The 23248-nt window shown below is 39.4% G+C and overlaps 2 protein-coding genes across 2 annotated transcripts; both read left to right on the top strand.

Moving 5' to 3' along the window:
- Positions 1 to 2800: 2800 nt before the first annotated feature.
- Positions 2801 to 3636, top strand: LOC113285657 (fasciclin-like arabinogalactan protein 9). Its single transcript, XM_026534460.1, has one exon. It carries the CDS (start codon positions 2833 to 2835, stop codon positions 3559 to 3561), a length of 729 nt encoding a protein of 242 aa, XP_026390245.1. The 5' UTR covers positions 2801 to 2832; the 3' UTR covers positions 3562 to 3636.
- A 16793-nt stretch (positions 3637 to 20429) lies between these two features.
- LOC113290801 lies at positions 20430 to 22644 on the top strand. Its single transcript, XM_026540390.1, has 2 exons — positions 20430 to 20964; positions 21899 to 22644. Exons 1-2 carry the CDS (start codon positions 20430 to 20432, stop codon positions 22642 to 22644), a joined length of 1281 nt encoding a protein of 426 aa, XP_026396175.1.
- The last annotated feature ends 604 nt before the right edge of the window (positions 22645 to 23248 follow it).

Below are 23248 nucleotides of genomic sequence, written 5' to 3' on the forward strand. Positions count from 1 at the left end.
GATGAAAATCTGAGATGGAAGACCATTTTAATGTGTGCAGCTTGGTAGATATGGAAGAATAGATGTATTACAGTGTTTCATAATAAGAAAATTAGCTATTGGTTCGCCTGTCATGAGATTAATAACCTTGTTGAGCTTTGCCTTAAAGAAGGAACTCAACAGCTTAAGAGTCATAAGAACATGAGACCTCAGCAGCGGACTCCACCACCAACTATCACTTGAAAATAAACATAGATGCTTCTTTTGATCATGACACAAAGGAGATTGGAATAGGGCTAATTATTCGTGACTCTGCAGGTTCAGCCAGGGGGATCAGAGGCAGGTACCACTATGAAGGAGTAGATCCAGAGCAGTCAGAATGTTTGGCCATGAAACATGCAATCCCGTGGGCCAAGGAACTCAATCTAAATCTCAACAACTTACTGTTTGAAGCAGACTGTATAAATGTCACTAGTTTTATCAGCAATGCTAACTCTGTAGTTCACTGGATGAACCAGAGTTATATAGATGAAATAAAGCAGTTGTTGTCAGGTTTTCCTTCCTTTAATGTTAGTCATGTAAAAAGAACGGCGAATAATGTGGCTCATGTAATAGCCAACAAAGCTAGAACTACCAAATCTTCCTTTTATTTTGTTAGCAGTTTCCCCACAGATTTAGCTTATCTTGTAAGGGAAGAAAGGAAGGTAACTAAAAAGTCATGTAATATGTTGGTTTAATACAATGGCTCTTTGCATAAAAAAAAAACTTGTGCCAACAATACTATCACCACTAACCATTGGTAGTTCATCGAAATGTTTTGTCACCAACCAAATTTTCTCTGATTTGGATATCGTTTTCTATTAATCTATGACATTTTTTATAAGACCCACTGCCTTCCATAAAGAATTCACCATCTAGCTAGAATTTAGATGGTTCCACGTAGACGGGAAAATGGTAGGGAAGAAAAAAAATACTCCGTATAACACATGTATCTATAGCCTGTTTGGATACCATTTTAGAAGGTGTTTTTTTGACTTTTAGAACCAAAAAAGTCAGAAGTTAATTCGAGTATACAACTTCAAAATAACTTTTAGAAGCAAAAAATATTTTGCTTCTAACTTTTACTCCTAATTTCGGTTTCTGAAAAAGTAGAAATATTTGTGCTTCTAGTATCCAAACAGACTATTGAATTTGAACATGCAATTGGAGGATACATAAACTAATTGAGAATATTTCACTGTAGCTACCGACAATCCATCGACCATGCCGATTTTATTGAAAAACCATGTCGGCCGCCATAGTAAAAATATCCCCAAGTTATATGTATGGGCCGATTAATTGTTTTTGGATTTAGCTGTCCTAGTTGGTATAGTACTAATTGTAGTACCCCACTGCTACCAAGTGACAGACTGCCCGAGACTTTTAAGCCCCACACTCGAAGAATCTGCGACTTTGAAGCTGTAGCAATTACCAATTTATCAGTATAGGTTTGCTTAACCAAATCGTTATCGTCTAGCACAGCATGTAAATCAAAATTAAAAAAGAGAGTATCATAAGCATGTTAGTTGAGTACACATGGGAATTGTAGAAAGAATATATTTTATCAGTATAATAGTAGATATCCCGCCCACCAAACGAAGTACAGCAATTTGTTAATTGAATACTAAAAACAAATACGAGCGGACTAGAAAACGTAAAGTTTTCTTCTAGCATCCTTGGATAATTCACCCCATCTAATGTCCGTATGAAAATGTAAGAATCCTTCAACTCAACTCACTCCAATTTTAGTATTGCTTAAATCTGTTGGAACTTTTAGGAATCGTCGGGCCTAACTAATCTCAAAAATCGGTTTGCAAGATTAGGATTGTCCAAGGCTTATTAAGCATGGGACTTATGTTGTCCTAGGCGATGTGGTACTATTTAACACCTCCCCTAAATGACTAGGGCTATATTGACGGAGTGGCAGGGAAGCCGTGGACACATACTGGCGGGGATACGAAGTGATACGGAAACCACGAACAGCGTTGAGAGGAGCCTGGCTCTGATACCATGTTAGAAATTCTCGGGCCTAACTAATCTCGAAAACCGACTTATAAGGTTAGGATTGTCCGAGGCTTATTAAGTACGAGACCTAGATTTCTCTAGGCGATGTGGTACTATTTAACAAGAACTTCATAGTTTCGTGCCTAATTAGTGAAATACCAATAATAAATTACCTTCCCCCGTTGTTTCATTCATCGGAGTTGTTCTCCGTCTTCTTCAAAAATGGATGCACCGAGCTTCGTTTGGTGCGCAACATTGGTTACAGATGTTATGTTATTTAAATATCAATAAGAAGGCAAAGTCTTGTTTTTCATAGCTACTAATGGGTTATCATTTTATTTGGATGGGTACCAAAATCACACGAGACAAGTTAACGAGTAGACATGAGGCATGACAACTGCGAACAATATATCCGAAATTGGGGAAGATTTTGAAGGTAACATGTAGGTTCGTTTTCATTGGAGCATAGCTGGAGTACTCAATCTATATACTGGTTGATTCAGTTGGCAACACTGTTGTCTCGCTTCCAACTTCCAATGGTCCTACACCGCCAATAAAACAGCACCATAATTACTAATCTTGTTAATGTTAATTATTTGCATTATTGGTAATGATGATTTAAACAAAATGTAATTGCTAACGGAGTCTTGTCTTTGATTGAAACTCTTACTGGCTATAATCCATATACAGCTCATTCCACCATATTCCCGTTCCCCCCAACACCTTATCCGTATATAAACTCCATTCCCATTCTCATCATCGAACACCCGCCACCACCTCTCTCTCTTTATCTCTAAATTCTAATCTAAAATGGCTTCTTCTTCATCACTCTTCATTCTCTTCACCGTCACAGTACAATGTCTAATCCTAGCATTGGCACCCCAAACTCAAGCTCAAGCTCCAACTGCACCAGGTGGTCCAATCAATCTGACACAAATCCTTGAAAAAGGCGGTCAGTTCACAACATTCATGCGTTTATTAAACTCGACACAAGTTTCAAGCCAAGTTAATAGCCAAATCAAAACATCGAGTGAAGGTATGACTATTTTTGCACCCAGTGACAATGCTTTCAATAACTTAAAGCCAGGAACCCTGAACGGACTCTCTCTTCAAGAACAAATTGAACTCGTTCTTTACCATGTTTTACCGAAGTATTATAGCATGGTCAATTTTCAAACTGTTTCTAACCCTGTTAGAACTCAAGCTTCTGATCAAGGTGGTAAACCCTTTGGTCTTGACTTCACTACTACTTCAAATCAAGTTAATATCTCTACCGGTATCGTTGCAACTCAACTCAACAATGCTCTTAGACAAGAATTTCCATTAGGTGTTTATCAAGTTGATCAAGTTTTATTTCCAAATGAATTGTTTGGTCCTAAAACTCCTTCAGCTACATCACCTTCGTCAGAGGACCCTGCTGATGCAAAAGCTCCTGGTACTAAGGCTGGTGGCAAAGGTGATAATTCGGGATCGAATAATATTGGGTTCAGCATGATTTTTGGATTTGGTTTGGTTCTTATGGGTATTATGTTCCAATGATGTAATTATGGAATTGGTCTTGCTTGTGTATTTATTGTTATATATTGATTCTTTGTATTTTTACTTTGAGATCAATCCTGTTATATGGTTCAGTCATCTATAACTATATATGTCATTTGTGAATGAAAATTCTTTTAGTTGATGATTAATCAATCTTTTTTTTTATTTTTCCTGGACATCTATAGAGAGAGTCTTGACCTGTGTCTGTGTGAAACTAAGAACCCCTGAATATACCTGGACTTCAACACTTCAGTATGATTGCAGCCGCATTCTTTGTTTAGAGACCGAATTTGTGGTCGAATTTTGGAATATGCCAGACATCACAGTTGTAAAAGCATAAATGAAGTTCAATTGCGTGAGAAGGCCGAGTCAGTCCATGGTCAACTTCTCTGAATTCCACATTTCTACTTGACACTCTATCCGACTAATAATCTCCCGTGGAAATTGAATGATTGTCTCTATTTCTAATGGGCCTTCACAATTATCACTAATAGACTTTATAAATGTCGTTGATGGCATAATTGAAATTTCTTTAAAAATATAATTATCATATTTCCTTATATATCCTTTCCTCTTACTTCATTCTTGTCAATTGTAATAGCAGAAGAAAGAAAAAGAACTCATCTCCCTCACCATCATCTTCTCAATCGCCCCCATCACCACCAAGATTTCTATCGCCGCCACTACAACCAGCACCACCACCACTGTTACGTCCGCCGCTAGTATCAAAAAATCTACCATTATTTGTGTTCGATTTCAACTGATTTCAAGCTAGATCCAGAGATCGATTTGATTTTCAGTTTTCGATTTGGTGGTTTCGAGTGGACTTTGAGTTAAAGATTCATATTCGGTGATTTTGAGCTCGAGATTTATTGATTCCGAACCAGTTAGTAGCAAGGTTTAAATCAGATCTGATGAGATGGTGATTTGATTTAGGATTTGGTATCTGCTCAATCGGTTCAGATGGATCGAATTGGTGTTAAAGCTTTAGAGCATACAGTGGCAGTTGCTGCTAGGTATTATAGATGGTGGTTTGATGGTTTTGTTGGTGGATCTGAAACTACAGTTGGTGGAAGAATGGGTCTGTTGTGCAGATTCACAATTAGATGAATGTTAGGTCAGTGACAAATGTTGCTTTGAATGGTGCTGTAAATCTGTGTTGTAGTGGTGTTTGTTGCGGCTGAAATATAGCAAGCAGAAGATGAAGTTAGTGGCTACTGCAATGAACGAGATGAAGCTGTTGTTGTTTATGAAGCTACATGTGATGATCAATTGTTATTGTTTATATGTTTTTAGGGGATCAATTATTGTTGTTGACCCAATTTTTTATGGGATCAACTACGGTTGTTGATCCTTTCAAATTATATTGTTGACAATATTTTCTTGGATAAGTATAATCATGCTTGTAGTTTAAATCATTCTTGTAGTTTAAATCATACAAATTCCTTCCAGTGTTGAACTTGTGGTGCAATGGTAGCATGACTGACTCCATGTCAGATGATGCGTGTTTGACTCACGCCAAGTTCACTCCATTTACATGGATCAACTTTCATTGTTGATCCAATTTAGGGGATCAACAACCACTGTTTATCCCCTAAATTGGATCAACTTCTACTGTTGATCCTTTTTTTTTTTGGATCAACTACCTTTGTTGATCCCCTAAATTGGATCAACTTCTACTGTTGGTTCTATTTTTATTTGGATCAACTACTGTTGTTGATACAAAAATATCTGAACCAGTGGTGGCGGCGGCAGCGACGGACTAGTGGTGGTGAAGGACTGTTGGTGGTGTAATGGTGGTGGTGAAGGAGTGGTGGTGACGGTTGGTAGGTGGTGGTTGTTGAACGCTGGTGGTGGAATGGTAGTTGAATGTTGGTGGTGGTGTTGCTAGTGGTGGTGGTGAAGTGGTAGAGGAAGAAATTTGTTCCATTTTTAAAATAAAGAAAAATATTATATGGGTGAGGGTATTAAGGTAATCTAATTTTAAATGGATATAAGGTTATTAAAGAATAGGGACATATTTATTATTGTATAAGGATATATTTATTAGGTGTCAAAAGTAGGGACATCTCCTCCCCGTTTTAATGAGCGCAACAGAGTTGAAAAGTCAACAAATAAACTGACAGCATCCCTTGGATCTCCTAAGTTTTAAAGACAACCGTTGGATGATAGGAAACAAATTCCGTGTGACATTTTTACTTCCCGACTATACCCCTCTACATTTTCGTTACTTCTTCTTCTTCTCCCTCAACTATCTCACAAGCACAGCAGAAATCCAAAATTCCTCCATTAACAAATTTGTGAGAAAATGATAGGATAACATCAAATATCTTTTCAAAATGTAATCAAAGATCAAACCCTTATGATCATTTGACGGGTTTGGATGATGAGACGAATTGAAAAATAATAACATGATCAAAATTTCCTCTACTAAATCAAATAAAAATACAAAATCATATCAAATCAGATGAGATGAATTGAAAACTTCATTAAATAGATCGGAGTCGATGAATTTCATCATCCTATTCATTGAGAATACATTAAAAAAAAAATTAATCGCAAATCCCATGAACTTTTTGAATGGATGCTTTCATACTTTAATATGATCCAACTAAAACCTTAAAGGGTTCTAAAATTCAATGAACAATTCTTCGTAGCCGAAAGAAATTTGAATTTACAGAGAAGAGAATTTTGTTTGAACTTTGAATGCCGGTGCAGAAGATGGACAATCGGATCCGGGTATTTTCCAGATCTGCTAACTCAGCTAAGTTATCCACCCCAACTTTTATAGCAGTTTATCAAGATCAGCAAATCAACATTTCTTCGTTTTCTTTTCCTCCTGTAAAATCAATCAAACAATATAAACATTCAGATTTTAGTACAAACAGAGAATCATATTGAGAAATAATAAAAACTAGAAATCAGAAATTAAAAAATGAGAGGAAAAACAAAAACCAGTTAACTGTTTGCTTGAGCTAACATGAAAATAATAGAGATATTTAACAAGCTTTCAAGAAAAATAACCCGTTTAATTTTTGTTTAGCTTCATAACTCATGCATGCCATCAAGTCAACGATGAGATTAAGAGATTTGACTACATTGATGTTGGAAGAACAATTAAGAATAAGAGAAATTAGGCATAATATTCAAGAGTGTATACACATAATTCATCACTCGCCACGTGTCTAAGGAGTTACACGTGGAGACGCACAGCTGGAGACATCAAGGCACGATGCCACGTATTAACACCCAAGGGGCATTTGTCATCTATGTATAGTCATCATCAAACTGATCTGATGGCTAAGAATCGTGGAGCATCGAAAGAACGAGCCACCGCGAAGTACTGAAAAGCACCCGAAGATATGCTTTATCCCATCTCGAGGAAGATCCAAGATCCACGGTGAGGATTGGTCTCACTGACGAGGATGGGACAAGGGCATCTGACACCTGTCTGACGCGTGCGGACCATCCCAACCACCAGCATTAAACACCCTAAGCATAGGGTACGTGTCAGTCAGCCCGTGGAAGAGGAAGAGGCGACCCATCGCAACTACACATGACCGTTGAAGCCTTCGTTCAAGAACGAAGATACCAGCGGGATTAGCACAGAGATCGAGGAGATAAGGTTGCAACTATCTCTAACCATGGACCCCATGTATCATCCCTATAAATACCCCTCTCCACTAAGAGAAAAGAGGTCGACCAGTCTTGAGTGAGTATAGGAGATCTTATGAGAGAGAAATAGGAAAAGTAAGTATGGATTCCATTTCCCCCTTTAGCTTCGTAATTCACTCAGAGTCATTTGACTATCATTGCAACTCTCTAATACACAGTGAAACTCCAACCCCCCGTGGACGTAGGCCTTAGTGATGAACCACCTAAAATCGTTGTCTCATTTACGTTCTGCACTTTACTTTCTGTTTTATCTTTATGCCTAAGTTGAATGCATGGTTAATTTATCCTCTCCTAATTAGACGATGACGAGCCCGAAGGCTCAGAGTCTAGAAAGCGCTGCACTTATGTTATTTTATATATATTTCATCTCTCGTAATGATTCTATATGCAATGCAAACATTGTTTGCAAACATAAAGATGCATCGTTATTTTTGTGTTCACAATCTGGCGCTAGAAACAGGGACTCTAGTCCCGGTAAAATATTTATCTTTCCCTGTGATTTCACTTCTTGGGTCTCAGCGCTATTCCCCTTATAATAGCGCTTTGAACAACTTATATTAAGATTCATGTTTTCTTTGAAAAAAAGAACCTTCTGGATCTATGTCTCCCTGTGATATCAGCATATACTCCTGCAAAAAGCACTTTAGATCTGTGTTTTCCTTGGCAAAACCTTTTCAGATCTGAGATTTACGTGACAACATTTCATTCTATAAATCTTCATTAAAAAAAAAAAATCTTCATTGTCCTAGTGTATTTTTTAACGAAACATGCAGTGAGACTAAGCGTTCAATATTTTCTAACAAATCTGCATTGTCCTCGTGTATTTTCTAACAAAACCCATGAACTTGGTATTTTTCGCAAAATATTTTCAAAAAAACCTGTCAGTAAATCTATGTTTACAATAGTCGGATCTACATTATTTCACACTGAAAACGTTGAAAACCTTTAAATACACGTTGTGATCTGCGCCCTTACCTTGAAAAGACTATACTAACCAACTTTCTTTGAACGCACTTTGTTAAAAAAGTCAACGTGGAATTTGTTTCTTCGATCACTTCTTATCTTTGCAAAAAGTTAAAGATGGAGAAAGCGAAGGAGGTGGGAAAAACCAAAGCATCGTCGAAAGAAACACCAAGGACTACCCCAGTTGTAACCCGCAACAAGCAAAAAGGCGAGAAATCGAAGGTAACCAACCAGAAGCAGGACTCCACGAAGATCACATCACCATTGGATACTAACATCGTAGTAGCCGCGACCCTCAAAGCGGCAGCAGCCAAAACCGATGCAACAAAGACAGTGGCAGCTACCCGAATTCATGAACAACAGGAAGGATTTGCAGAATCAATGATGCACCAACCGGTCTTCGGAATGCCGTCGACAAAAGACCAACACCAAACTCCGCCAGTCACCCAACCTTTGTTGATAGTAAACCAGACAACGCCCCCGCGCGTGGATTTGCCAACGGCCACAACCGATCCGCTTCCCCCTCTAATCCATACAGTGGACGAAGGTCACACAATGGCCATTGGAGGGCAGGTACGAACCGGAACCCCAAATCAAGGATCGAACCATTGATAGACGCATTTATGTGTCTAATATAGCCCAATTGTATATTGTGTTAGTACCCATTTTTTGTACTTATTATGGCTTTTTATGTCCCTGTAGGTATTTCTGGAGAAATAAGCTTTTGCGGCGAAATTGGCTAAAAAAGTGGTTTTTGCGCTCGTGGGAGAAAATTACTATACGGACTCTCACTTTGGATAAGGGGTAACCTAATTACTAAGGGGTGACCTATATCCAGGCAGCTTCTAAAGGGAGACCAGCCACAGATAAGGGGAGGTCATCTTCTCAAATTCAAAAGAAAATTTTGGCGGGAAATGAAATGCTTCACGAACAGCAAACAGGGTTGGAATTTTGGGGCCCTTTGGGACAGATTCGATCACCAAATTCGTTTGGGCTGGATGTTAATGGACTAAACAGAGTTGGTACATGCGTTTTTATCAATCGAAATGGGCTGGATAATCCGGGCTGGATAAACAGAGTTGGTACAGAGATACGTATCTTCCCGATATGTACAGAGAATGGGTAAAGGATTCAGGGAGAGTTTCACGCTAGTTAGACTTTTACTTGGTCTTGTTCTAGTCTTGATAACAGTTTGGTGGCAAATATATAGCTAACAAACGCGTACAGGGAGATTAGAGAGAGATATTTTCTCAACAGCGCAAAGAAGAGAGAAAAAGAAGAAGTCGGATTCACTCGAGATTTTTGGGGGTTTGGTAGCTATATAAGTGTTGGTTCGAGATTAGGCCAGTAACCATGCTTCAACACAATAAGGAAACTCTAGGGATGACCATAGAGGATATGAAACATATAAGTCCTATAGCTAGTATACCTCAAAAGAATTTAGAGGATGAACCACCTGATTATAACTCAGAGAAAGCAATTGACCTTTTTCAAGAACCGGATAGTCTAGAAATTAGGAATATTGTGACTAGTTTATCTAGAGACACCCAAAAATCTAAGTTTGGGGGTAGTGAACTAGAAGAAGCTCTATAGTATTTTAAATACTCTCCGGATCCGGAAATTCAAGCCATAGTTAAAGGTCTTACGGAGAATAGTGATTACCCTAAATTTGGGGGTAGAGATTGTCAATTATCCCCAGTAGAAGTCCCTAACTTGGGACTCAAGCCTAGTGCATCTGAGGTATCGCTTGAGTCTATTCAGACTCCACAACCCGATCCTCCTGATACTGTTCAGGAGAAAATCCATATGTTAGAGACCCGTTTTTCGGATGAATTTGTTTGCCGAGACACTCATATGAAGCCCAATTGGGCACTCCAGATAAATCCAATTGTCTTGCGAGAAACTTTAGATCAGGTTGTGCTCTTTCTGCTCATTTTTATGATCTTGACCATTTGTCTCCTATTAGTGGCAGTTCTATTTGGTCTTATGGACCCACAATTGTTTCGACTATTGGTATACGACTTTGGAAGGTGAAAATTCTTTTTGAGGTATTTGATGTCTAGCTAATGACTATAAATTTAGCATTTACTAGGAGGCTCCCGCGTTCTTGTGATACGGTAATATCCTTCCTTATTTATTTTCCCTCCAGTGGTAACATTTTCTCCTTGTATGTGCTTTAATTTCATAAGTAGAAACATTGAGGACAATGTTAGATTTAAGTTTGGGGGTGGGGAAGAAACACTTTTTGGCTTTTAGTTGCAATAAATAAACTCCAGAGCCTAGAAATTTATGCCTATTGAGGATTGCACTAACTAATCTAAGTGGATGGAAGCATTTTGATTGTAGGAGTTTGAGGAACCAATCTGATTAGATGGAAACATCTAAAGAGTCTATTCATAAAATCACAGAGCTCAGGTGTTAGAAATAACATGATAGTTTCACCATATCTCGTTGAGTCCTTTTCACTTCTATTTTTTTTTTTTTTTTTTAAACTATGTTTCTCTAAGTGATAGGTGGGGCCCACGATTCAAGTTGTTACCAATGCTAGGATGAATTAGAGTGATTGAGATACCATGAAAAAAAAAAAAGTTGAAAAAGAAAAAGAGATGAAAAAAAAAGATGAAAAAAAAAATGGTAGTTACCAAAAAAAAAAAAAATTTGAGACCAGACCATTTGACTTAAAGGAATAAATTCAATAAAGTCGACCACTGGTACCCTTGTATATGCCAGTTGTGTTGACCTAGAGTTAGGTTATCGACCACTGGTACCCTTGTATATGCCAGTGTGTTGATATTAGTCAGACTAGTATCTCAATCCATTAGGATAGGTTCATTTTGGCGGAGGCCTTCAGACAGATATGGGAAACGTCGTTCGCTTAGTAAACATCAAAACCATACATGTTTTTCTATATCCATCTTCTTGATCTATCTATGTGATTAGTTTTGACTCCGAATATGATGTCCATAGTGCAACTATCTGAGTAGAGCTCTGTCACTTTATATGAATTTTAGTATGCTTGAGTGCAAACTCGTGTACATCAATTGGAATTTCGCATCAGGGTACTTCTTCCTGTAGTCAATAAGTATGCCAACCAAGGAGATTCTTTAGTGCCTTCCAAGGTTCTGCGTAGATAGCTAAGGTCTGGAGTACAGGTTTTGTGGGTATATCTCTGGTAAGCCCTCCCGAGACTATAACTCGGCCACTAGGGCCACCTAGGGGTTTAAAGGCTTATTGCATACGCTAAATGCAATCGACGATGCCTGCGACAGTGAGTTAGGATTTTATTTTGTAGTTTTGATTTGCTCGGGACTAGCAAATAATAAGTTTGGGGGTATTTGATAGACGCATTTATGTGTCTAATATAGCCCAATTGTATATTGTGTTAGTACCCATTTTTTGTACTTATTATGGCTTTTTATGTCCCTGTAGGTATTTCTGGAGAAATAAGCTTTTGCGGCGAAATTGGCTAAAAAAGTGGTTTTTGCGCTCGTGGGAGAAAATTACTATACGGACTCTCACTTTGGATAAGGGGTAACCTAATTACTAAGGGGTGACCTATATCCAGGCAGCTGCTAAAGGGAGACCAGCCACAGATAAGGGGAGGTCATCTTCTCAAATTCAAAAGAAAATTTTGGCGGGAAATGAAATGCTTCACGAACAGCAAACAGGGTTGGAATTTTGGGGCCCTTTGGGACAGATTCGATCACCAAATTCGTTTGGGCTGGATGTTAATGGACTAAACAGAGTTGGTACATGCGTTTTTATCAATCGAAATGGGCTGGATAATCCGGGCTGGATAAACAGAGTTGGTACAGAGATACGTATCTTCCCGATATGTACAGAGAATGGGTAAAGGATTCAGGGAGAGTTTCACGCTAGTTAGACTTTTACTTGGTCCTGTTCTAGTCTTGATAAGTTTGGTGGCAAATATATAGCTAACAAACGCGTACAGGGAGATCAGAGAGAGATATTTTCTCAACAGCGCAGAGAAGAGAGAAAAAGAAGAAGTCGGATTCACTCGAGATTTTTGGGGGTTTGGTAGCTATATAAGTGTTGGTTCGAGTCATAAGAGGGGTTAGAAAAGTTTAGAGACAAATAGGAGAGAGTTCAGAGCCGAAACGAGGAAGATACCATTGATTGTTGCTGCTTGCTGCTGTTCAAGGAGGAAGAAGAAGAGGAAGAACAGACCTGCTAAGGCAGTCGTTCTTCATCAGTCTTAAAACCAGAACACGCTGTGTCGCTGTTTACAGCACACGGCTTGTATCGTTCTTTCCAGCAGCTTACACCGTTTGTGTCGCTATTTACAGCACTTTAGTTCTATCGTTTCTTCTCAGCACTTACACCATTTGTAACAGTGACGCTGTAACACTTTACAGCGTTGCTAATTCCTATTTCATCATATAATCATCAATAAAAACACCTATTTTAGCCATGAATTTATCTTGTGAGTGTGTTTTTGGGATGAGGAGCTAAACCCATTAGCCGAGACGACGGAGGAAGCCATTGGCACAAAATTTATTGGTATAATTCTAACTTTTACATTTATTTGCAATATTATTATTTGATTATTTGCACGAATTAAAATTGAATTAATAGTTTTTATTGAGTAATTGTGAATTGACTTGATGAAGCATGCTGGGTTTTAGTAACTTTTGATGTTTTATACTTTTTAATTACAATTATTACTTCAAAAACTTATTTGAGGCAAATATTAGAATTGATTTTAAAGATAAAATTGCATAAGAACTATTTAGAGTTTACTATTAAAATGGTCATTGGTGGAATCCTAGTCTTGGTGTTTTTCTCTATAACTTTGAACAACTTTTTATTTGCCTGTTTAAATTTAAATCTAAAAACTGTTTTCTTCACAAGTCTGAAAAGACCCTTTACCACTATCTCTACAACCATTTTTGGCGCCGCGCTTTGGCGCCGCGACGGGCGACGCTGTGACCTGTGTTTAGTTAGCATTTTTTTTTAGATTTTTTTTTTTTTTATTATTTTTTTCTTCTTTACGTTTTTTGGGTTTTTTTTTGTTTCCTTGCAGATTTTTGAAGATTGGAGCGAAAGACAATTTTGCCAAAGCTTGTGGTTATTTACTTAAAGTTTGGGAGCGAAAAGCAAAGCTAAAGGAGCGAAAGAAGAAGATTTTCTTTATTTTGTAAAAGAGAGAAAAAAAAAGAGGACATTTTTATTTTTGTAATTTTTTTTAGACTTTCTTTTCTTTTGTATTTTTTTTTATGGACTTTGGACATTAATTTTGGGACATTTTTATTTTTTTATTTTTACCCTACGGAAGGGTACCTTAAATATAAACTGTGTGCAGGGAAGGACGACGATTACGATATCGTCTCGGCCCCTCGGGTTCGCACACGACATAGGAGTCGTGGCCCGAGTCGACTTCAACGGTTCTCGCCCGTCTGGTACGGGAGGTAAAATTCTAAACACCGCGAATCTCCTGCAAGCGGGTTACTGGACTCCTTAAGGTGAATATATGTTGAGGACTTGAATATGGACTGTTTTTAAATTCCTAGTAAAGGGCAAGGACTGGACCATATAAGATAAGGGTTCGGATTTCATCACCGCTCCCTTCTTGCCCGCCTTAGGAAAACGAAACCTAAAGCGAACCTAAGCCTAAAATTTGGACTAGAAAGAGACCTATAGGGTATCGAGCTTAACAGGACAATCATTCGAAAAATATTGGTTACTCTTTTAAGCACACCTCGAAGTTCTTGACGGTTTCTGCGAGTTGAATGCGTGACTGCGCCGCATTGGATCGGTGAGGTTTTGGGTATCAAAGCTCCACTGAGCTTCCCTCGCCTCGATTCAACTTGCTTTAACTCGGATTGATTCCAGAGGGGTTTGCTTAAATTGTAACGAATTCCCTTTCGAAGGATTAGAAGCTGGTCTAGAAACAATCTAAGTGGAGCCATCATGCTTGTTGTTTGCTAGAAATCTTTAGGTTTGCTGTGGTAAAGTCGAGTCAGCCTGCTGTGTGTTGCTAGAACCTTCCTGTTAGGATTTTTATTTCTTTTTGAATTCTTTTTAGTGTATGCCCGATTTTGTTAGGGCTTGGAAAAGAGATACTCTAGGTCGATTGATTAGCGAAAAACCTAGTAGTTCTTCTGATTTAAGCAGGGAGCTCGAAGATTCTTCTTTGAGAGCCCTGTTTTTGGAAACTTCTGTTTTGAGAATCTGTCTCTTTGTGAGGATAGTACCCCTAGTACTTCTGTTGTGCCAGCGATGGCAACTTTGAAAGATTACATGTTCCCAACTAGGACCAACCGAGCTTCATGCATTAAATTGCCAGCCACTACGGCTAATTTTGAGATAAAACCTAGTATTCTTCAGATGATCCCTATATTCTTAGGAAAAGATGATGAGAACCCTTATTTTCATATTAGGGACTTTGAGGAAATCTGTGGGACAATTAGGATAAAGGACCTTACCGATGAAGTCTTGAAACTTAAGATGTTTCCCTTTTCTTTGAGAGACAAAGCCAAGACCTGGCTGAACAACCTACCGTCTGAATCCATAGAAACATGGCAGGAACTTATCGCTGCCTTCTATATGAAATTCTACCCTAAGCATAAAACTGCAGCTGTTAGGCAGAAAATTAGTGCTAGTGTGCAACAAGAGGGAGAGTCTCTTTATAGGTTTTTAGAGCGATTCAATGATCTCCTATCTCAGTGTCCTCACCATGGATTTGATAATATGAAACTTGTACAGATTATTTATGATGGTTTAGACTATTCGACCAAAGCCATGGTTGAGTCTATGTGCGCTGGTGAGTTCACTAGTAAAAATGCTGATGATGCTTTTACCTTCTTAGGAGCTATCGCTGAAAAATCCCAACAGTGGGAATCTTGTGTTGAACCCCCTAAAAGACTCTTGGTCAATAGAAGTAGCACCAATATGGTAGATACGAGTTTTGCGTCAGATGCTAAGTTTGCTGCTTTGTCCAGAAGGTTAGAAGCTTTAGAAATGGGTCAGTCTAAAAATAGGTCCCTTGTTGAACCTAATAGAGCCTCTCAAGTCTCTAGTTGTGGAATAGAGCCCGATAATTCATTTTGGGAAGGTCAGTTAGTGAAGAACAAGCCCATGCTGTCTATAACAACTCTAGGTTTGAGAACCGTCAGAAGTTTGACCCATACTCAGAAACCTACAACCCTGGTTGGAGAAACCATCCTAATTTCTCTTGGTCTAAGGGCCAGAATCAAGGCCAGTCTAGTAATTCTCAGCCTCCCCCAGGTTTTGGTTATACTAAGAACTCTTCAGGTCAGACCCAGAACCCATCTGAGAATAGAATAGCTAGCTTAGAGGAAACCCTTAGTATATTAAGGAAGAGCCAGGAGATGCTATCACAAAGCCAGGAAATGTTAGTAAAAAGCCAGGGTAATTTTCAAGAGGAAACCAAACAGAATTTTAAGAATAGTGCCCAGTCTTTTGCTAAATTAGAGCTTCAAGTCGGCCAAATAGCTAAGTTTATCAATGAGAGAGAAGAAGGAAGGTTCCCTAGTCATACTGATCCTAACCCAAGGAGAGAAATCGTACAATCATGTGAATGCTGTCACAACCCTTAGGAGTGGAAAGAAAGTTGACAACAAGGTCGCCATGCCTGATAGTGAACATGCTGTAGTTCACCCTGCTGAGCCAGAAAATGAGGAGACTGATAGAGTCTCCAAAGAGACCAATGAGGGTCATGTTAAGCCCGGCTTTGTTCCCAGAGCCCCGTTTCCCCAGCTGCTAGTTCCGACTAAGAGGGAGTCCAACTTTAATGATATATTGGAGGTTTTTAAGCAGGTTAATATCAACCTTCCATTATTAGATGCAATTAGGCAGATTCCCTCTTATGCCAAGTTCCTTAAGGACTTGTGTACGCGAAAGCGTAAGCTCAGTGTCCAGAAGAAAGCCTTCATAGCTAGTCATGTGAGTTCTATTATTCAGAATACCACTACTCCTAAGTATAAAGACCCAGGGTCCCCTACCATTGCTTGTACAATAGGTAAGTACCGTGTTGAGAAACCTTTGCTTGACTTAGGAGCCAGTGTGAATTTACTTCCATATCATGTGTACCTCAAGCTAGGACTTGGTGAGATGAAACCTACCCAGATAACACTTCAGTTAGCTGATAGGTCCGTTAAAGTTCCTCGTGGTGTGATAGAGGATGTTCTCATAGAGGTTGACAAGTTTATTTATCCAGTGGATTTTATTATCCTAGATACCCAACCTGTCCCAGACCTAGAGAACCAAATACCAGTGATTTTAGGTCGCCCGTTTTTAGCCACATCTAATGCGATCATAAACTGTCGAAATGGTATTATGAATCTATCTTTTGGTAATATGACTATTGAGTTGAATATTTTTAATGTCAATAAGCTACATTCTGAGCTAGATGACACGTGCATTGAAGAGGTCAACATGATAGGAACCTTAGTTCCGAAGTCTGTACCAAACACCGAATCGGAAGATCCATTAGAGAGTTGTCTAGCCCGTTTTAGCATGGATTTCGACGATGATAGCAACATTGAACAAGTAAATGCTCTGTTGGTTTCTATTCCTATGTTAGATACCGATATATGGAAATCTAGGTTTGAACCATTACTAGCTACCGAATCTACCTTAAGCCCTTATTTCGAAGAGCCTAAAGATCCTTCTAAGTTGAACCCCAATTATGCATTTGTAGGCCCATCTGAGATTTTGCCTATAACTTCCAATTTGGATAGTGATCATGCGATTAGGCCAGTAACCATGCTTCAACACAATAAGGAAACTCTAGGGATGACCATAGAGGATATGAAACATATAAGTCCTATAGCTAGTATACCTCAAAAGAATTTAGAGGATGAACCACCTGATTATAACTCAGAGAAAGCAATTGACCTTTTTCAAGAACCGGATGGTCTAGAAATTAGGAATATTGTGACTAGTTTATCTAGAGACACCCAAAAATCTAAGTTTGGGGGTAGTGAACTAGAAGAAGCTCTATAGTATTTTAAATACTCTCCGGATCCGGAAATTCAAGCCATAGTTAAAGGTCTTATGGAGAATAGTGATTACCCTAAATTTGGGGGTAGAGATTGTCAATTATCCCCAGTAGAAGTCCCTAACTTGGGACTCAAGCCTAGTGCATCTGAGGTATCGCTTGAGTCTATTCAGACTCCACAACCCGATCCTCCTGATACTGTTCAGGAGAAAATCCATATGTTAGAGACCCGTTTTTCGGATGAATTTGTTTGCCGAGACACTCATATGAAGCCCAATTGGGCACTCCAGATAAATCCAATTGTCTTGCGAGAAACTTTAGATCAGGTTGTGCTCTTTCTGCTCATTTTTATGATCTTGACCATTTGTCTCCTATTAGTGGCAGTTCTATTTGGTCTTATGGACCCACAATTGTTTCGACTATTGGTATACGACTTTGGAAGGTGAAAATTCTTTTTGAGGTATTTGATGTCTAGCTAATGACTATAAATTTAGCATTTACTGGGAGGCTCCCGCGTTCTTGTGATACGGTAATATCCTTCCTTATTTCTTTTCCCTCCAGTGGTAACATTTTCTCCTTGTATGTGCTTTAATTTCATAAGTAGAAACATTGAGGACAATGTTAGATTTATGTTTGGGGGTGGGGAAGAAACACTTTTTGGCTTTTAGTTGCAATAAATAAACTCCAGAGCCTAGAAATTTATGCCTATTGAGGATTGCACTAACTAATCTAAGTGGATGGAAGCATTTTGATTGTAGGAGTTTGAGGAACCAATATGATTAGATGGAAACATCTAAAGAGTCTATTCATAAAATCACAGAGCTCAGGTGTTAGAAATAACATGATAGTTTCACCATATCTCGTTGAGTCCTTTTCACTTCTATTTTTATTTTATTTTGTTTTTAAACTATGTTTCTCTAAGTGATAGGTGGGGCCCACGATTCAAGTTGTTACCAATGCTAGGATGAATTAGAGTGATTGAGATACCATGAAAAAAAAAAAAAAAAAAAAATTGAGACCAGACCATTTGACTAAAAGGAATAAATTCAATAAAGTCGACCACTGGTACCCTTGTATATGCCAGTGTGTTGATATTAGTCAGACTAGTATCTCAATCCATTAGGATAGGTTCATTTTGGCGGAGGCCTTCAGACAGATATGGGAAACGTCGTTCGCTTAGTAAACATCAAAACCATACATGTTTTTCTATATCCATCTTCTTGATCTATCTATGTGATTAGTTTTGACTCCGAATATGATGTCCATAGTGCAACTATCTGAGTAGAGCTCTGTCACTTTATATGAATTTTAGTATGCTTGAGTGCAAACTCGTGTACAGCAATTGGAATTTCGCATCAGGGTACTTCTTCCTGTAGTCAATAAGTATGCCAACCAAGGAGATTCTTTAGTGCCTTCCAAGGTTCTGCGTAGATAGCTAAGGTCTGGAGTACAGGTTTTGTGGGTATATCTCTGGTAAGCCCTCCCGAGACTATAACTCGGTCACTAGGGCCACCTAGGGGTTTAAAGGCTTATTGCATACGCTAAATGCAATCGACGATGCCTGCGACAGTGAGTTAGGATTTTATTTTGTAGTTTTGATTTGCTCGGGACTAGCAAATAATAAGTTTGGGGGTATTTGATAGACGCATTTATGTGTCTAATATAGCCCAATTGTATATTGTGTTAGTACCCATTTTTTGTACTTATTATGGCTTTTTATGTCCCTGTAGGTATTTCTAGAGAAATAAGCTTTTGCGGCGAAATTGGCTAAAAAAGTGGTTTTTGCGCTCGTGGGAGAAAATTACTATACGGACTTTCACTTTGGATAAGGGGTAACCTAATTACTAAGGGGTGGCCTATATCCAGGCAACTGCTAAAGGGAGACCAGCCACAGATAAGGGGAGGTCATCTTCTCAAATTCAAAAGAAAATTTTGGCGGGAAATGAAATGCTTCACGAACAACAAACAGGGTTGGAATTTTGGGGCCCTTTGGGACAGATTCGATCACCAAATTCGTTTGGGCTGGATGTTAATGGACTAAACAGAGTTGGTACATGCGTTTTTATCAATCGAAATGGGCTGGATAATCCGGGCTGGATAAACAGAGTTGGTACAGAGATACGTATCTTCCCGATATGTACAGAGAATGGGTAAAGGATTCAGGGAGAGTTTCACGCTAGTTAGACTTTTACTTGGTCCTGTTCTAGTCTTGATAACAGTTTGGTGGCAAATATATAACTAACAAACGCGTACAGGGAGATTAGAGAGAGATATTTTCTCAACAGCGCAGAGAAGAGAGAAAAAGAAGAAGTCGGATTCACTCGAGATTTTTGGGGGTTTGGTAGCTATATAAGTGTTGGTTCGAGTCATAAGAGGGGTTAGAAAAGTTTAGAGACAAATAGGAGAGAGTTCAGAGCCGAAACGAGGAAGATACCATTGATTGTTGCTGCTGCTGCTGCTGTTCAAGGAGGAAGAAGAAGAGGAAGAACAGACCTGCTAAGGCAGTCGTTCTTCATCAGTCTTAAAACCAGAACACGCTGTGTCGCTGTTTACAGCACACGTCTTGTATCGTTCTTTCCAGCAGCTTACACCCTGTGTCGCTATTTACAACACTTTAGTTCTATCGTTTCTTCTCAGCACTTACACCATTTGTAACAGTGACGCTGTAACACTTTTACAGCGTTGCTAATTCCTATTTCATCATATAATCATCAATAAAAACACCTATTTTAGCCATGAATTTATCTTGTGAGTGTGTTTTTGGGATGAGGAGCTAAACCCATTAGCCGAGACGACGGAGGAAGCCATTGGCACAAAATTTATTGGTATAATTCTAACTTTTAGATTTATTTGCAATATTATTATTTGATTATTTGCACGAATTAAAATTGAATTAATAGTTTTTATTGAGTAATTGTGAATTGACTTGATGAAGCATGCTAGGTTTTAGTAACTTTTGATGTTTTATACTTTTTAATTACAATTATTACTTCAAAAACTTATTTGAGGCAAATATTAGAATTGATTTTAAAGATAAAATTGCATAAGAACTATTTAGAGTTTACTATTAAAATGGTCATTGGTGAAATCCTAGTCTTGGTGTTTTTCTCTATAACTTTGAACAACTCTTTTTATTTGCCTGTTTAAATTTAAATCTAAAAACTGTTTTCTTCACAAGTCTGAAAAGACCCTGTTTACCACTATCTCTACAACCATTTGAAAATACATCAACCATACCCTCCAACTAATGGTAGAACTCGAAGAGTTAACGAAGAACCAAAAGGTGTTTGCAGATGCAATGGCATTGTTGGCTCGAGAAAATCAGGAACTCAAGGATAGGATCGCTCAAAGCATAGGAGCAGCGCGCCAACATGATGAAGTAATTTCAAAGGCACCGGAGCCCAACCGTGACCGAAGAATCATCGGAACTCATGCCAACAATCCGGAACCATTGGATAGAAGCCCTTACAGAGGGAGTAGATTGTCCGATCCATATTTTATCCCCGAAGATTCAGACTACTTCGACAGCAAAAACCGAAGAGCTGAACGACCTGCAGGCGAAGAGGATCACCAACGGGCAATGGAGGACCTTCGTGCTGAGATGATGGCCGAAATAAAGCAACTAAAGGCAAGACAAGGAGGAGGAAGACTAGAAGAAGTAATGAGGGAAGCCAGCACAACACCACTAACTCCGCACCTAGGCAAAGCTCTCATCCCCCAGAAGTGTCCCATACCCGCGTTTGAATGTTACGATGGATCCAGCGACCCCGCGGCCATCTTGGGTACTATAATCGTATGTTGGATCGATGGGATCAAGACGACATGGTCCTCTGCAGATACTTACCTTCAAGTCTGAAAGGGTCAACACTATCCTGGTTCGATAACCTACTACCAAACTCTATCGACTCTTACAGCCAGCTCATCGAGAAATTCCTGAGAACTTACATGTAAAACAAGGCCGTCAACACCGGAATGGATAAGCTTTTCTCGCTGGCAATCGCATAAAAAGAAACCATCAGAGAGTATACAGATAGATGGTACAGAATATGTCAAGCAATAGGGAAGGTGGATCCGGTGGTCATCATCAACTGTTACAAATGGGGATTAGATAGAATGAGCCCGTTGTTTGTCGAGATCCATGGAAGTGTACCCACAACCGAAGGAGATCTTCGAGTCATCATCGAGAAACACGCCCGGTTGGAGGAAATTCAACGAGAGAATCCGAGGGCCCAAACAAAGAGATCTCATCGGACCAACTCAGCGGAACAAGCCAGCGGATCCAAAAGGAGTAATTCAACAGAACGTCCCAACGAAGATAGAAGAGGACGAAGGGAAGATCGACAACGTGATGATCGAAAATTCTAAGATCAAGTATTCACGAAGCTTAACACCAACTACACTCGCATCCTAAGGGAGATTAAGGATCGAGAGAACTTATAATGGCCTTGGTCCAAAGGAAAGCAACCACCACGGTCCGAGAAGTCTAGAGACTACTGTGAATACCACTGCTTCAACGAGCACCAGACCGAAAAGTGCAAGAACCTCAAGATAATAATCTTGAAACTGATTGACGCCGGTGACCTCAAGCAGTACGTTCAAAAGGCAGAGGCATAGGACATGGTAACATGAAGCAAGCAGGTCCAATTACCTGAAGGAAACCGAACGCTCAATACCATTTCCTGTTCTGAATCCAACGGACCCTCTTTAACTTCCTAGATAGGAAAGAGATTGAGAAAGCAATTCGAGGACTACTGCGAACTGTACAAAATCGACGGGGTCAAGTTGATGACCACGAAGAATGTACGAACGCACCAATCACATTCGACATCGAGGATATCGAAGATGACATTGAGGATCACAACGACCCCTTAGTTCTCAAATTATCCATCGCAGGGTGCAATATCAGGAAGGTCCTCATCGTTGAAGGGAGCTCGGTCAATGTACTGTTCTATGACACGTTCAAACGAATAGAGATGAATGACGAGCAGTTGATGTCTTCGTACTACACCATATACGGATTCAATGGGGCCCCAACGAAGCCTTTGGGAGACATTGTGTTACAAGTGAACGCAGGACCAATGAAGGTTGATACACGATTCAGCGTAGTGGGCTCTCATTCCCCTTACAATTCCTTCATCGGCCGAAGATGGGTACACAAGCTCAAAGGGGTACCAACGACCTATCATCAGTACCTTAGATTTCCAACACCCGAAGGGGTAATGGAAATAAAGGGAGATCACGTCACCGCCCAAGAATGTCAGACCATACAAAATCATCTCAATAATGAACAAGATGAGCAACGTAAATCTCGAAGAAACCGAAACAAAGAAGCTGCCAAAGAGAAAGCGATTGACCTTTATCTCGAAGAAATCTCCGGAAAAAGTCTGACAAAGGAGAGCATCGTTCTAAACACCGAAGCAAGTACCTCGATATCTAACGGGGTTGGGGAGCCTACCAAATAACAATTAAAGAACATACCTCTCATAGGGGAACCAAAGCCTACATTCACATCCGTGGAACCCGTGAAGGAGATCAACATAGGGACCAGAGAAAAACCGAAAATGATCAAGATAGGGACCATAATGAATAAAGAAAGAGAGGTGGATCTAATCAATCTACTCATGGAGTATGCGGACATCTTTGCGTGGCAATTAGGAGACATGCCAGGAATTGATCCGAAGATAATTCAACACGAACTTCGCATAAATCCGGGCACGGCTCCCTTCAGGCAGAAAATACAAAAGGTAGCGCCGGAGTATCACCAGGAAATTGAGAAAGAGCTCCACAAACTATTAGAAGCAGGTTTCATCAAGGAAGTGAATTATCCAACATGGATCTCGAACATTATCATCGTGCCGAAGAAGAACGGAGGAGTAAGAATATGCATCGACTTTACCAACCTCAACAAGGCATGTCCGAAGGATAGTTACCGACTCCCAAACATCGATCAGCTGGTAGAAGCTGTTGAGGGATACGAAGAACTGTCATTCATGGATGGATATTTTGGTTACAACCAAGTAGCTTTGGCAGAAGAAGATCAACAACACACACCATTCTACACCCCTC

Source organism: Papaver somniferum, chromosome 6 (assembly GCF_003573695.1).
Source record: "Papaver somniferum cultivar HN1 chromosome 6, ASM357369v1, whole genome shotgun sequence".
NCBI classification, from domain to species: domain Eukaryota; kingdom Viridiplantae; phylum Streptophyta; class Magnoliopsida; order Ranunculales; family Papaveraceae; genus Papaver; species Papaver somniferum.